The following is a 14,938-nucleotide window of genomic DNA, read 5'->3' as shown; positions in this document are numbered from 1 at the left end:
CGACAACAACAATTGTCCTGACATTTTTTACACTGCATTTGCATTACCATCTGCAGCAAAAAAAAATCTCATATATGCCAATTGTCTACTGTCTTGTACAGAATATCTGGACGGATGTGGCTGATTTAGATGACAGTAAATTATACGCGTCGTTTACCGACAACACTTTCGTTCGGCCCATAGGTTATTGCATATTTCTATCCAAGATTTGCTGGTTTTGTTTAGATTTTATAACAGCAAAAGTTCCATTTGCTGGCTTCACTACACAATGATATTGGTTGTGCTAGTTTTAGTCATTACTTAAACGCCTCATGTCTATTATATATATGCATAGTATTATATACTATATTTAGTGATAGTGAATTGAGTATCGGCTAGTTAACGCTCAGATATGGGATAGAAAAGATGCAACGGCGTATCAGATGCGTCTACTAGAAGCAACCAATTATAGACCGTAATCTGTAAGGACGATGCCCCTAATCAGTTAGGGTTAACGATGACTTAGCGATCCCCTGAGGTGACATGAGGCTTTTAACCAAAGTGTTTGTTTTACGCCTTGATGTATTTGCTCTCTCGATCAAATTGAATATATTCTCTTAAACGCCAACCAGCATCCTTAAGAAATAAGGAAGTAAACAATGCCGTGTCATTCGACTGTGCATGTTCCCGTGCAGCCTCTATCAGAGCATGGTCAACTTAAATCTTCAACGAGGTGTGTCCGCTAAAGTACTGAAAACCATCGGAATGTCAAGGACGAAACCATCGAATTGTCTTTACTACAAAGGTGAAGACAAGTGGTCACATGATGCGGCCAATAGAGACCAATAGTGGTCTTCTTGAAATTCATTTTAAGATTTCTCAAGCGACAGCCAAGCTGGGTTCTGTAAACATTCTAGTACCACCTTTCCACAGCTTGCAAGCCCATAGGCAATGGATTTAAAGATTTCACAAAAGCGTGGACAAAAAGATGGACGTTCAGTGAAGTAAGCCTTATCATATTCAAGTAAAAAGTAAGATAACGCTTGTGGCAAAATTGAAATTACAGTAAACTGAGTTTTATTATATAGATAAAAAGTTATTACACTATGAACTAGATGTTCGTATTATTATGATGCCACATTATATTTGTCGTAGGCATTGAAGCTCTAGTTCATTGGTCAACAAATATAAATTATCGAGTTTCGCCAATGCATTGCTCAAAGCCATCATCCCAAGTAATAATAATCCTTACGTTTGCAAAGGGCTTCTTGTAGCACCAATTTGATTCTAACGAACAAGTTTTTTCTACTGCCGCCGCTGTCCTATTCTATTCATCCACTCGCTATTTCGTTATACCGTTTTACATAAACTGAAGCTAAAGGGTACGCAATAAGAAACTACGGCCCCCTATGTTCTCATGCAATTTGCTTGCTCTTATTTCCTGTCAATAATACACCGCTGAACTCTGCATAGTTCTCCGAGAAATGGTCGGGGTCTGTCGATGTCGCTTACTGTTGCTGAAGCACGAGCATATCGACAGTCTTCAAGGATAAACACACGGCACTTCAGCTTTTATTTATCAAAATTTCTCGGCCAACAATTGTATTGTGCTAATCATCTACAGATAATTTGTGCTTCAAAAGCTTTCTTGTTATGTTGCTGCGTGTTATTAATTACTGTTGTTCGTTGTTACCGGCTTCGGCGTGTCAATAGTTCCCCCATGACCAGCGTAGTCTTCCCCGAATCCTTAAAAGCGCCTGCCTTCCTGCCTGGGCGCATTACGACACGGTATGTCGCTTTCGTCACCTCTCTGTGTTTGAGCCTTCCTTGACAAAAGATACGGACTGGCATAATTTTTACTCTAGCGAGGGTTGTAATAGAATAGAATCTATAATATACAATTTAATTTGTATAGAATTCGCTTTAAAATGCAATAGCTTAATAGCAAGAAGAACACCGATATTTGTAATAACAGTTAACATCGTTGTGTCGCTATTCCAACAGATTAGCTTTCCTATAACGGCATCGGTGAAGCCCTCCTTCGTCCAAAAATGTAGAAAGCTTCTTTCGTCCTCTAAACCCTGCTGTTAGGCTGACGGAAGTTTAAAATATATTTTTACTTTCATTGCAATCAATGTATACGAATTTGTGTTGCTGACGCTTATTATGGACCTTTCGTCTTTGGAACCTCGTTGCTTCACAACAGAATACTGAGAATAGAATTAATGCTAGTTGTTTATATACGATGATGAGACGTGATTGTGTCGTGTCGTAATATCGCGGCAATGTTATGCCGTTAAACGGCTGGCCAGGCGTCCAGGAGGTCTTCGTACGTTCGCGACCTGCGACGTCCTCTTGGACCTGTTGGGGGATCGGCCAAGGTCAACTCTTCCCCATTCGCTCCGAGCGATTCTAACCTAGCTGGTCGTCGTACAAGGAATCCGCTATCTGGACTTATCGTACCAGATCCTATAAGTACAATAAACATTTTTCAGTTTATGACTGTAATTTAGCGCGCAACAATATCAAGGATCGCGTTTTTTTAGAAAAGGAATTTTGTTTTGTTCCAACACGTGTAAAAACGGATCTTCAATGTTTTAGCCATATGCTTTTCTACGCGTTTAATGTGTACTTTTGCATTGTTTTCTCAGAGTCTCCTTTCAAGAATTATCACATGTTTATTAGATTAATTGAACGCAATAAGTATCTATGTAACGAACAAGACATACATCTATAAATACGCACTCAATAGTTATGGGTAGACATTTGTCAGCATTTGTTACGCACCGTTCTTTTTATTCGGCAGCGAACGGCTACGGGCGGCCACAACCGCCGCCGCAAACAGCCCCTGAGCACTGACCGTAGGCGATACATTTTTACCATTTATTTGTATTTCCAGATTATCGTCATTCAATTGCTGTTTCGCACTCAGAACAGACATCCCGTCTACCCGACCTTGTGCTGTAGTGTTACTTACAACCTGTAATTAAGAAAAAAATGGTATACACATATATGTGAGAGAGAGAGAGAGAGAGATTAAAATTTAGTCTTTTAAGCACAGTGTAATCCAAGAAGACTCTATTTTAAAAACATTTACAGATGTTTCTATAGCGCCAGGACGTATCTATAATTGGTAAAACGTATTAAACAAACAAATGTCTATTTAACAGCTTCTTCGGAAAATCTATCTGACAGATTTTGTTGTGTTCTTATATACGCCTAGTGCAACTTCTACGATCTCGACCAATTTCATGGAAGTTACCTGATTATTATTCGAGTCGTGTGGATTTGCATTAGCAACGATGCTGCTACTGCTACCGTTGCTGAAGAAGAGATGACCGTTTTTGATATGGGGGGTTTGTTCGTTAGGAGAACTGTAGAAACCGTCAAGCCAGCCGTTCGTCAGGCTCCCCTTCAAAGATCTCGTTGAGCTGCCCCCTTTACGCCCCCCGCTACAGTGGCTACCTTTTGGCAGATCGATTTAACCAAGAAAGCAGCGATACAGGTCGAATAGAAGCACGCAGTTTTAAATATCAGTGTGTATGTCACAGGAGAAAAATGATCACAGACTGTTCAAGCGGGAGCATTCCTATTGCATTTTTGCTGAGTTGTATCATTATAATCTAAGTGAAGGTAACTTATACAGCGATGAAAAGTTAACACAGGCAACCTACTCGTTGAATTGTTATCTTCCCGTAGAGTGTTCGTAGCGTCGTTATTACCACCGTTGAGAGTATTAACGTTGCCGTTGGCTAGGGGCAAGCGTATATTTTCAATATTGACATCTGGTAGTAGCCAGTTTTGTAGATCCTCGTCCCAACGTGCCTGTGACCGAATCTGTTCTAGATTGGTATAATTACAATCTCGTCGAATTACGCCTTGAACCTGACATTCGTTTATTGATTAATATAAACCGGTTCATATTAGAATTAAAAAAACAAGCGCCATTTCTATATACAATTAATTCCTAACAACTTAATCAAGCAAAATACCACTATACACATATATATTTAGTAATTTTACCTTGTCAAGGATGCGTGCCTGCAGCTTTAGAGCCTTCTCTTGCCGACGAATGGTGTCTAAGTAATCGGTGCGTTCGCGTTCAAACTCCTCCTGGAAAATTGGAGTAAATTGATATATTAATTTTAAATTAATACACTTCAATGAAGCACTGCGTCCCTTTCTTTGTCTTTAGTTAATTTTTTCTGTTTATTTGCAAATCTCATCATGCTTCGATGTGCAATAGGTGTTCATGTGTGTAGACGGCCGTTAAGCGTTCACACTTACTCCAATAACATCGATCTCTACAACTATGCAGACAGCGCTCTATTGTATGTAGCTTGCAGATGATACTTATACAATCAATAAAGTGCATCTATGTGTTGTCAGGCTTCCGCTCACCTGGAGATCCTTAATTTCCGTCTCAAGGCTCTGTATTTTTTTTTTTGCTCGTTTCAACACCAATGTCTTATGCTCTAGTTGGGCGTTCATATCTTCATAGTCCGGCATATTCTAGATCGTCATTAAGCAAGAAACAATTAATAAAAGGGGTTTTCTCTGGGGTATTTAGACCATTCTATTCGAAAATAGAGAAACAATTCCGCTTCCAACACAGCGGAGCTCAGCTGCTTGGTAATGAAACTACCTCGAATGAATATAGCAGTACATAACTCCATATACAATATAATCGCATATCATCCGTATTTGTCTAGCTGAACGTTAGCTAAGACGAGGAGGCAGCGAGCAATAAGAACTAGATTATTGTTATTGAAACTACGACTTTATCATATATATATATATATATATGTATTATGTATACATTTAGCTATCGAAAAACTATTGACCGTTTTTAGGTTAAAACTGAATTAAAGCAATCCCTTTTTTTATCTTTTAAAATATACTCTCAAGCAAAATGTGCGCCATTTTGATCTATGGTTTTCTGCTGTCTTTTTGAGAAGCCCATAACCCCATTTCTGTAATTTTTGGACGAAAAATTATGACAATTAGTATTATTTCGCATTTCTTTAATAGAAATTAATTAACACTATCGAGGAAGTTCTGCAGAGGCCGAAGCAAATAATCATCTGATGGTGAAAAGCCCGCGCTATACGACAGATGCATTAAGATTTCCCATCGAAGTTCCCTCAGTTCTTGCTGAATAGTTAAACATCTATGGGATCTGACGTTGTCACAGTAGAAAGTGACGCCCTCCCTGTAGCACTAGTTTTAATGTCACAAAAAAAATGGCTTGTCGTATTCCCCTGGGTCATTCATAGTAGAAAATCGAATCAGTCGTTCTCTCGGGCAACAGCGGTTTACAACTCACGCTTCTTTACTAGTCCCATCAGACGTAGCATTAGCCTGTTGGGTATCAGTCTGGGCCTGGCCACAGATTGTGGAACACGTATTCGCTATGTTCCTTGTTTGAATGCCAACCACCTGCCTTAGAAACGGCTCGATTTTATTGTGTTTCTATAGAGCCTTATAGATGAAGATACGATCAAGTAAGTACATTATTTTGCATCGTGTGGCGCTCAACCATCGAGTTTCTCTCATCTGTGTAGCTTACGTGTCAGTTTTGCTCAGTCATTTTCGTAATGATTTAATTACTTTGTTTTGTCGTTCGTCGACCGGCCACTACGAGAAGCATACTTCACATAGGAGTTTCCAAAAGATTCTTCCAACGGCGCACTTTGACCATAAAGAGTAGAAATTTATTCATGACTATGAACGGCACTCGTGCCTTTATCGTGATCAAATTGGGAAATATAGTGCATTTTTAGGAAAATTTTACTCATCCTCATGGCACCCTACCATAAACCTTTTAACCATAGATACATTTTATCATATCTAATACGGTCTAAGATTAGTTTTCAGATGACACCCCATGTGATTCGTGTTACCTATCTAAAAGCTGACGGTCAACAATTTTTTGGACAATCCTATATATCTGCATGAGTGTATGATATGATATGACACTGTTCTAATTAGTAGGAGATCTAACAGTTAGTAAAGGACTAAACATTTGTGTATTTGCACCTCATCGCTGCCGTCAATTTTGGCTAACACTTCCGCCATTGCACGAATCCGTCTCTCAGCATAGTTTTTGCGTTTCTCTCGTTTTCGTCTGAGTTCCTGGTCATCGGCCTTTTCCCCGCCAACGATTTTCCTTTGAAGTTCTTGCAGTCGCTGTAGAGCCGTCGTTTGCATCTGTTCCATTAGTGCGGGTTCACTAAAACCGGACAGAATCAATTATGGGTCTTTTAATATAAATTTAGTTAATGTGTGAGAATAATAGATGGAGCGTGTTTTGTTCAATGTTAGCTATTAAAATCAGTGTGGAAACACTCGTAATAATGAAGAAAATATTAGCTAGCTATCGTTGTCCTTGATTTAAGTGAGCCTTGAAGTGTGAGACAGAAGTGAATGATTGCAAGCATATTCTGCTAATAGAATTCTCTTTAGTTTATCATAGCGGATATGCGCTCGATCGTTGTCTCTTCTGTACTTGGAGAATCAGTCCTTTCTAGAGCTAAATCACAAGCTCATCATGATCGAGAACGTGGCATCGTTTTTTCTTAATTTGAAAGCTGTTCAGCTCTTATCCTCGCGCGGAACGAGCACCCACCGAGCAGAGTAGTTCCTTGTGCTACCCAGAATTGACGATCTGGCAACCTACGTTATTGCGGTCTTTTTATGCGGGTTCCGAGAAACGTTCCCATAACACAGAACTAACGATTCTCGACAGGGTTTAGGTTTAAAGGATTCAGTATTAGCCAAAACGGCGTGATAGGCCAATTCGACGAAAATTAACGGCCGCTTTCGAGAACAGAATGATTGTCCCCGGTGAACTAGACCAGATGAGCGCTAGTGGATCTTTCATTATATTATCCGTATCTGACATGTTACCAGACCAAATTGTAACCTGACTGGATGTTTTCTGCCGAGGACCTGACTAAAGTCTGAACGTACTATGAGCTTGATTAAACTATGATTCAACGCATGGCTAGTGTTGAAAGGTCATTTGCCGATTACCGAAACAACATAGATTATGGCAGATAAGGGCTTCATTTTAGAAAATAGATTTAGAAAATATGCACCACAGTCGTGTTCGTTTTACAAGATGCTGCTGGGCTTACGAAGAGAGGAAAGACTTACTCTTCAATCTTGACATTGGTAGCATCCTGGATAAGGTGTTTGATTTCAGGACTGTCTCGATCACCATCTATAACTGCGAATAGATTCAAGTATAGCCAATATAGTTAGGTCGTACTTTTGTCGGCAAACAATTATCTATGTTTTTAACATGTCTAAAGAGGATTCGCTGGCTGAACGACTTGGTACTGATAAACGGCATTCTTTCGTTCTGTATATTATGAAGTGATGACAATCAACTGCTATAGCCAAACACATACCCCTAAAAGAAGTAGTGTGCACTGTTGTATACGGCACAGGATTAGACCTGACTAATATGCAGATTTTACCTGCTGCATTGGGATCGTCTTTCTGCTGTTGTAGTTTACGTTCATAGAATTCTCTAAGCTGGTTCATGTCTTCTATCAACTTGTTTTTCGCACGTTTTTCTTGCTCGAAACGTTGACGCAGATCTTCTATTTGCAGCGTTACATGTTCATCTAAATTATAGAAAACAAATCTATCAAATATTGCACCCCTTTCCCTGCCACGATGGATTCGATAGGAAAAATATATTCGGTACAATGGTCGCATATGCAAAGCTGCGACACATTCTAAACCCCTAGAGGCCAGAAAGCAACCCCCTCTCTTCTCCTTGCTAGTTTTGTTACCTTTATATTACACGTGCGCGTATCAACCGACACGGTCCTTACATCTGTCTAACAGGCGCGAAAATTAAACGAACCATTGGCTTTGCTGGCATCCATAAAAGCGCTCATATCCTTATTCATCTGTGTACGACCTAACAGGTTCTCCCGAGATTGGAGTGGTGCCGGAGGAGGATTTCCCGAGACCTGGATGACAAATCGATAGCTATGTTATTAGTGTATGGGTATTACTAGTTAGACCTAGAGCGCACTAGCTCCGGAGAGGCTAGACGTAGACTAAATGAATAATCAGTACTGTTGAAGTCAACGCTAGATCGCTACATACAAGAAGCAGCTGCATGTATATGTTTCTGCTACTAGACGCGCTGCAAAAATTGTTAGTTGATACTGTTGCAGTACAGATTTTGCCCTATGTTAGACCATCAATGGCTCACCTGATCGATGAGGAGTTTCTTGAGTCGTTCGAGCTCTTCTTTGTACTCACGCAACAAGGCGTCCTTCGGATCTTCATTGACCTTAGGCTTGTTCTTGATATTTTTGGCACGATTCGCATATCTGACTCCAATACGAATCGTTTTAAACTTTATTGTTACTTCGGATCAGGTAAAATTTATACTTACGATCAGAAGCATGTGAAGTCGCAAGTTTAGTCAAAATGTAACAAACTCCATTTTTTCTAATATGCTCAAACGTGTATTGGTAATTAGAATTAAAGCAGTGGCTAAAATTATATGCTAATTTTTCAATCAATTTTTGAATTTGATTTTTCTAAAACACCGTACCGTAGAGTGCTCAGGGTTTCGTCATAGTTGTTGTCTGCGGGTGAAAGGCAAGCGACCATCAGGGTCTTTGTGTTACCTCCCAACGAGTCCTGCAGAAGGCGCGTTAGCTTTGAGTCTCTATAACAGGAAAAGGCATGGAACATATTGTTTAGCGTCCTGGCAATGAGTGAGGCTAGGAAACGCTGTTTCGAGGTTCACTGAGTACAACATACCTCTGTCGTATGTCCGTATGTATGCATTCATTTGAGTGACCTGAATTTAGGTAAGTGATAAGTGACGACCTACCTCACCTAATTTTTTTTATTTAGAGAAATGTGAAAACAGGCAAGGCACATGATACCTGTAAGGGATGTGTTTAGCCTTGCCGTCGACAAGAGCGGATATTACGTTTCCAAGCGCGCTAAGGCTGAGATTGATTTTCGTCGCCTCCTTAAGTCGATTTCCTGTTGCTCCCGTTTTGCATTGACGCTCACTGCCAGCTAGATCAACTAGATTCAGCTTGCCCTGATTCATCATCGGTTGAAACAACAATGGACTGTATTTAGCATCGAAAATGAGGTTGCCCTCGTATATCCAGTGCGGTGTACATCTGTACACAAGTCGTCAGTCTGCTACAAAACTCTGCCAGCTTTTTTGGGCTTTCGGTAAAATCTGAGCCTTGTCAAATACGTTAGACTTATAGTGGAAACGCTAAAAGGCTCTCGCTGCGGGCAAAAAAAAGTTTGGCAGTGTCATAGATGGCACAATGTTTTAGTGGTACTATTCGAGTTGACGTAACTATCTGCGTTGCTATGCCTATAACTTTGCATACCTGATGTTTCATTTAGATAGCCGAGTACTAAGCTTTTTTTGTTAAGGTCGACCGAGGGAAATGTTGTTTTCCGCTGCGTTTGTTTACATATAGCAAGCACAGAATGACACTGATTTGGGTGAGGTGATGACGAGCAATCTCAGTAGTGCACTTCCACTTAAAGCACGTCAGCGATAAAAAAAAATAAAAATATTACGAGGATACTACCACGTTATCCATATTCGACGTTAAATAACTAGGGCACCTTTCGAATGTGTTTGCCCCTGCCGGTCTCCATTTGTTCCACGTGAATAGTGAATATCGAGTGCGAACGAGAGGAATCGGCGTTCATCAGAGTCGCGCCTACCGTACGATTCTTCCAACCCTGTTCCATGACTGCCTCGCATTCGGTCACGCTGTTGACCGTATGAAGTGACAAGCCTACATTCGAATCCCATATCCCAAACGTGTACCATACGTTAATTAGATATGATACAATACTGTGTTAATTTAGAATTGTGTCGCCCCATGCTAAAAATTCTCTAGGTCAGTCGAATTTAATAAACAGCTATCTAGTATACCGCTGTTGTTGGAAAAGTCTTTTTGATAAAAAGAAGCCAGATTATGAAAACTAAGCCGGTACAAATTGTTCGAACACATGACTAAATAGTTCTAACTTACCTGGAATATAAACACCGGTCTCAGGATTCTCTTTTATGTCGTACTTCTTCTTTGAGTCAGAAGCTAACAGATCTCTTATTTCCTCGTTGTATATCTCGAGGTAGGACGCATTCACAAGGTACTTCGTATCGGTAGCAGCAGCAGTTGCCTAAAAGAGATAGTACAAAACAGGAGACGCCGCATGCAAAAACGTTGCGGTTCACATTATTACAATACGTACACTTGACGTTAATTTTTTTACTGTTTGATATCACCAGCTATAGGCATGCCTAGTGATACAACAGGTTTTTGAAAATAACAAATGGCATCATGTAATCGAACCGGTCGTACAGATCACTCGTTCTACAGTGTGCGAGTGTGTGTGTGTGTGTGTGTGTGTGTGTGTGTGTGTGTGTGTGTGTGTGTGTGTGTGTGTGTGTGTGTGTGTGTGTGTGTGTGTGTGTGTGTGTGTGTGTGTGTGTGTGTGTGTACGTTACTTCGAAGATATGTTCAAAAGAACGAGGAATGATGCCCCTCTGTGAAGTGGGGTTGGAGACGCCTTGCATCGAGAACGACTTGCCACAGCCGGTTTGTCCGTAAGCAAATACTGTCCCATTATAGCCTTCGGTGACGGACTGAAACGTAATTAGATTGACAGAGATTACACCAATGTTTTGTTCTAATATTGAAGTCGACACCTATCTGATTACTTGTGACAAGCTGAGTAGAAAGGTCTTGTTCTACTAAATAAACATGCGGTCATGATCGTAGTTTCGATGGAACAGCGATAACGTCTTGTCTGAAAGCACACTATCGAAAGATAGTTATGATCCTACCTCAACAATAGAGAAGACAATGTCATTGTAAATCTGTTCCGTTGAGGAATTATCGCCGTAGGCCCCATCAAATGTGAAGCATTTCGGGGGAGCGTTAGGCTCTGCGGGATTGATCAGTGTGCAATGCGCGTTGGCACAGTCAATACAAACGATTTCCTAGAAAAATAGACGACGCAGCCAGCACACACACAGGAGGCCAATAGGAACAACACAAATTCAAATGTCCATTAACTTCTCCCACGCACACGACGCTAACATTAACAATAATATGAATTACATCATAGTAACAATATGCATGCCTACGTAACTATCGTCGTTCAAAAATAACTATGTAACAACAAAACATCTGACAAATTTAGAGGAAACAGATCACTCTTGCGTTCTCAGGTCACAACGTATCGCGGCGACGCCTTACAACACACACACTCGTGACGAAATTAAATGTCATTTACTGAGTTATTGGGATCTAGAAATAATGATGAGATCTATAATATGATCTTATACATAGTGGTATAATATGATTTTATATATATGACAGTATATGACATGCTGGTTTGCTAAACCTAGACGCAGCTGGTGGTCTAGATTTGAGTCCGGGCGTAAACAGACTGCCTCATTTTGTAGCCAGCCGTCTGAAATTACTTACTTAATTACTACTTAATTAGGATCCATAAAATGCAAAAAAACGTCTATAATATTGTATGCAATGGACACATCTTAGCCATATCTGATTTTTTCGAATAACTTCTATTGCGGAGCGTGGAACTAAATCGCAGCAGTCAACTCTAGCAATTTAACGGTTTTTAACTGAGGTATCGGTGCTGAGATGTTTCAATAATGTTAAATAGACAAAATCTCCATTTGTCTTTTCATATCTATTGATGATGTTTTCACTCACACTTTTTATTATTTTCACTCGATAGGTTAACTTCAGGCCCTATGCTTGTTCAATTCGAAGAATTCATAATACCGGACAGCTCTTGTTGGTTACCGGATATCCGATGAACGCTGCCTCGTTGCTGAGACTGTTATATAGGACTCGTATTTACAAATGAGTAACGTTTGTGTCTCAACGTCTTACGCAATTCGGGCATTGAACCACTACATAGTTTAAGTTAAAACCACTTGTTTTCATCCGGCCTCGGCCCGATCGGGGCGGCGTCATGTTCACTATTCATTTGTATTTACATATGTTACATGACATTTGTGTGGAAGGGTCTGTGTCGGTCGAGCTCAGGAACGATTCACCTTTACGGGCAGGGGTTGCACACCTCCGATTCGATGTCAACGTATTCGTACGGGCCGCCGGTCCACGTAAATAGAATTTCGTAGTGTTCATGTTGAAGATGACTGGCCAATAGTTATTAGTGATAAAAGCGTGCTAGCAATAACAACGAAGCACGAAGTCAATAACCATTGTCATAATCATGATCATAGGTTTGGTATACCCCAGACTGCTGCCGCTTACGCCATCGACTTCGCGCTTGCATGTTTTGCCAACGTTGTCTCTGCTGAAGGCATTCGTATTCATAAAGTTGGGCTTGTTGTCGTTGTTACTGAAGTTGTTGTTAGAAGGAGCTAGAGCTTTATTTGACAACATGGCGCAAGTTCTCAAGGTCACCGACACCTGTGAGGAGCTGATAAAATATACCACGATGTGTTGGCGGGCCGGGAGAAAACTATAATACTAAGTTTTATTCAACTGCTATAGTCTTGATCTACACAGCACATGCTGTACGACTATACAAACGCTGTCTAGACAAGGCGAACACACAGTTTGAAACGTCATCTTGAAGATGCGTAAAGATATACATTGTCCAATTATAGGGAAAGGGAACAATAACTTTCGCATGGTGAGGCGCGATTTTTGAAATTACTCAGGAGGAATATATTTGAAATGGGGCAGATATTAACATGAAATGCTTGGAGTACTGCCAAATATTGCATCCTGTCAGGCTTTATATGTAGTACTATAGCCGATGCAGGTCTCGTATAGTTGCATTCGCGTTATTTCTTAGCCAAAGACAATAGATAACGACTTGATTTTAGCCAAAGACCCATAAATATTGCATTAGTCTCAGCTCAGTCTATCATTATGTATGCGCTTCAACGATAAGCACACAACATCTATTATAGAAACATGAAATAATATTATGTGTAATAAAACTATTGTGCAACATACATGTTTATAAGCATTAAATGCGTCTGTATACGGGCTTTCGCATTATACGGCTAGTCCTTATAGATTTGCCAGTGAGGTACCTAGAGGGTTTTGTATCCATATTTCTTATGCGTAATGAGGCAACGAACTCCTATGGTAACGGAGATTTTACATAGCGCGTAGAAAAAAAAGTCTCGAGATTGGTGTGGAAGATCTGTACCGCTGCATCTTGTGTACTGAACAGTTGTGAAGCGCCTTTGTTTACTTGCTGCTGCAGCTACATATGGCTATATCGAGATCGTACTCAAAAAGAGAGATGGCCGATGAGTAAAGAAACTACATTTAAGGTACGCAATATATTTATAGAGGTCAAGCGATGTAGCTAACATTCATTACCAGACAATCCGTCTGGACGATATAGTAGTGCATAAGGGTTCTACATAAAAAATTAAAATTATACGAAAATATGCAATACAGGGTGAGTTTGATTATCTGGTCAAAAAAAAAGCAATTCAGTAGCAGGTTATCAGCGCGATAGCTTGAACAGCTAAATATCAAGCGATCTAGCACGTCGGCAAATTTAAATGAATCGTAAACTTTGTTCTGGACCATAACTTTACCGCGTTGGTATCGCGATTTGAATTTTGAGTCGTTTTCCTCGTCTTGTTTACAGTTTCCCTTGTGATACACACTGTGGTCGTATATTCTATTATACAGAGAGGCCTAACGCAAAAAGGACCTACCATCAAAGCGACTTTGAACGCTAGGTGCCATTCAAAGTTGTTTTGTACTGTGGAGTCTTCGACTCTGAATTGCGCCGTTTCAGTCCTTTATAAACAGCAATCAATTTTAATATTCTAAGAAAACCATACACGTCTCATATATCTTCCGATGGAAAACTTCGGACAGTTGGCAAGCTTCTTTGAAAGATATTATCGACTCATAGAAGCATCATAGATTTAGGGTCGATACATCACTTTAGCCAAAATAATCTAATGAAGCTGCTTCATTTTTTTCTACATATCTCATTTAAGCAATTGGCAATTATATATGCAAGAAAAGTCGTTGGATTTCGATGGCCAAACGGAATCATTTAATTGCAAAAAATACTAGCAATATTCACCCTCGGCAAACGCATATCTGTTTCCTTTTTCCCCCACTTCCGCTATATGAAAAAAGATTCAAGTTTTTAGAAAAATTAGGCCCTTTTTACATTCATATGACCTTTAAGGCTAAATTGAAAAATCAGCATGAGAGGTACTCAGATATTGTAAAGGACGATACAGCATACGGAACTGATAAAAGCGGAATACGAAAAATGTGTATAATCCGATCGTTACTTACTCGGCATTTCAACGTCTTTTCGCGTTGGTTCATCGGACGGCACCTAACCATCACTTTTACACTCTCCATTGGAAACTTTCTGCAATTGAATTAAATTACACATGTTAAAATTTTTGTCCTGAAAGAAGAGCACCTGTTGTTCTTGGCGCAATTGAAACATTGAATGAAAGGGTGTTTGGCGTAAACAAGCGTTATGGAACATATAGAACGGTTTCTAATCAATGTGTTCACTGTCAAACAGCACGATATAAGAATAGACCGATGTCGCACACCAGTCGCGCTGATTTAAAGCTTCCGAGTTCTGTTCGTTTAAATTATTAAACGTTTCGTCACAGTTTGAGCACAAATCATTTGGTGAAGGCTTCTATCGGGGCATTGGTGCCAGAGTCGTTGCAATATACCCTTCTGCCAAGGTGCAGGTATTATGCGAATTAGATTTTAACGTTGAATGATTGATTAAATGATATAGTTTCTTTTTTTTTTTTTCATTTTACTATCACTACATTTAAACTCCCCTTTATATTTTTGCTCGGTTTGGAGTGGTTCATTCATTCACGGTGCGCTACTACGAGAGGTGTGAAGTG

The 14,938-nt window shown here is 40.0% G+C and overlaps 1 protein-coding gene across 8 annotated transcripts in view; it reads right to left on the bottom strand.

Moving 5' to 3' along the window:
* Positions 1–1,021: 1,021 nt before the first annotated feature.
* The window catches only part of LOC111250140 (osmotic avoidance abnormal protein 3-like), a 43,470-nt gene continuing 29,553 nt past the window's right edge, over positions 1,022–14,938 (bottom strand). For 3 of the 8 annotated variants that reach the window (XM_086986214.1, XM_086986219.1, XM_022804911.2), the window contains 18 exons: positions 14,355–14,433; positions 10,850–11,005; positions 10,511–10,648; positions 10,035–10,182; positions 9,619–9,794; positions 8,904–9,067; positions 8,564–8,680; positions 8,216–8,336; positions 7,859–7,967; positions 7,464–7,613; positions 7,138–7,210; positions 6,019–6,211; positions 4,381–4,491; positions 4,003–4,092; positions 3,654–3,864; positions 3,242–3,444; positions 2,767–2,959; positions 1,022–2,448 (listed from right to left, as the gene is read on the bottom strand). In XM_086986214.1, the coding sequence (XP_086842340.1) occupies positions 2,276–2,448; positions 2,767–2,959; positions 3,242–3,444; positions 3,654–3,864; positions 4,003–4,092; positions 4,381–4,491; positions 6,019–6,211; positions 7,138–7,210; positions 7,464–7,613; positions 7,859–7,967; positions 8,216–8,336; positions 8,564–8,680; positions 8,904–9,067; positions 9,619–9,794; positions 10,035–10,182; positions 10,511–10,648; positions 10,850–11,005; positions 14,355–14,433 (2,605 nt within the window). In that variant the 3' untranslated portion in view covers positions 1,022–2,275. Of the gene's footprint in view, positions 2,449–2,766; positions 2,960–3,241; positions 3,445–3,653; positions 3,865–4,002; positions 4,093–4,380; positions 4,492–6,018; positions 6,212–7,137; positions 7,211–7,463; positions 7,614–7,858; positions 7,968–8,215; positions 8,337–8,563; positions 8,681–8,903; positions 9,068–9,618; positions 9,795–10,034; positions 10,183–10,510; positions 10,649–10,849; positions 11,006–11,747; positions 12,631–14,354; positions 14,434–14,938 lie in introns of those variants that run through there. The other 5 variants (XM_086986215.1, XM_086986220.1, XM_086986218.1 and 2 more) reach the window with 5 other exon arrangements.

The sequence above is a fragment of the Varroa destructor genome, unplaced genomic scaffold (assembly GCF_002443255.2).
Source record: "Varroa destructor unplaced genomic scaffold, Vdes_3.0 BEIS01000004.1, whole genome shotgun sequence".
Taxonomy (NCBI): Eukaryota; Metazoa; Arthropoda; class Arachnida; order Mesostigmata; family Varroidae; genus Varroa; species Varroa destructor.
The sequence above is the reverse complement of the archived record's forward strand: the minus strand, read 5'-3'. Positions and strand labels throughout refer to the sequence as shown.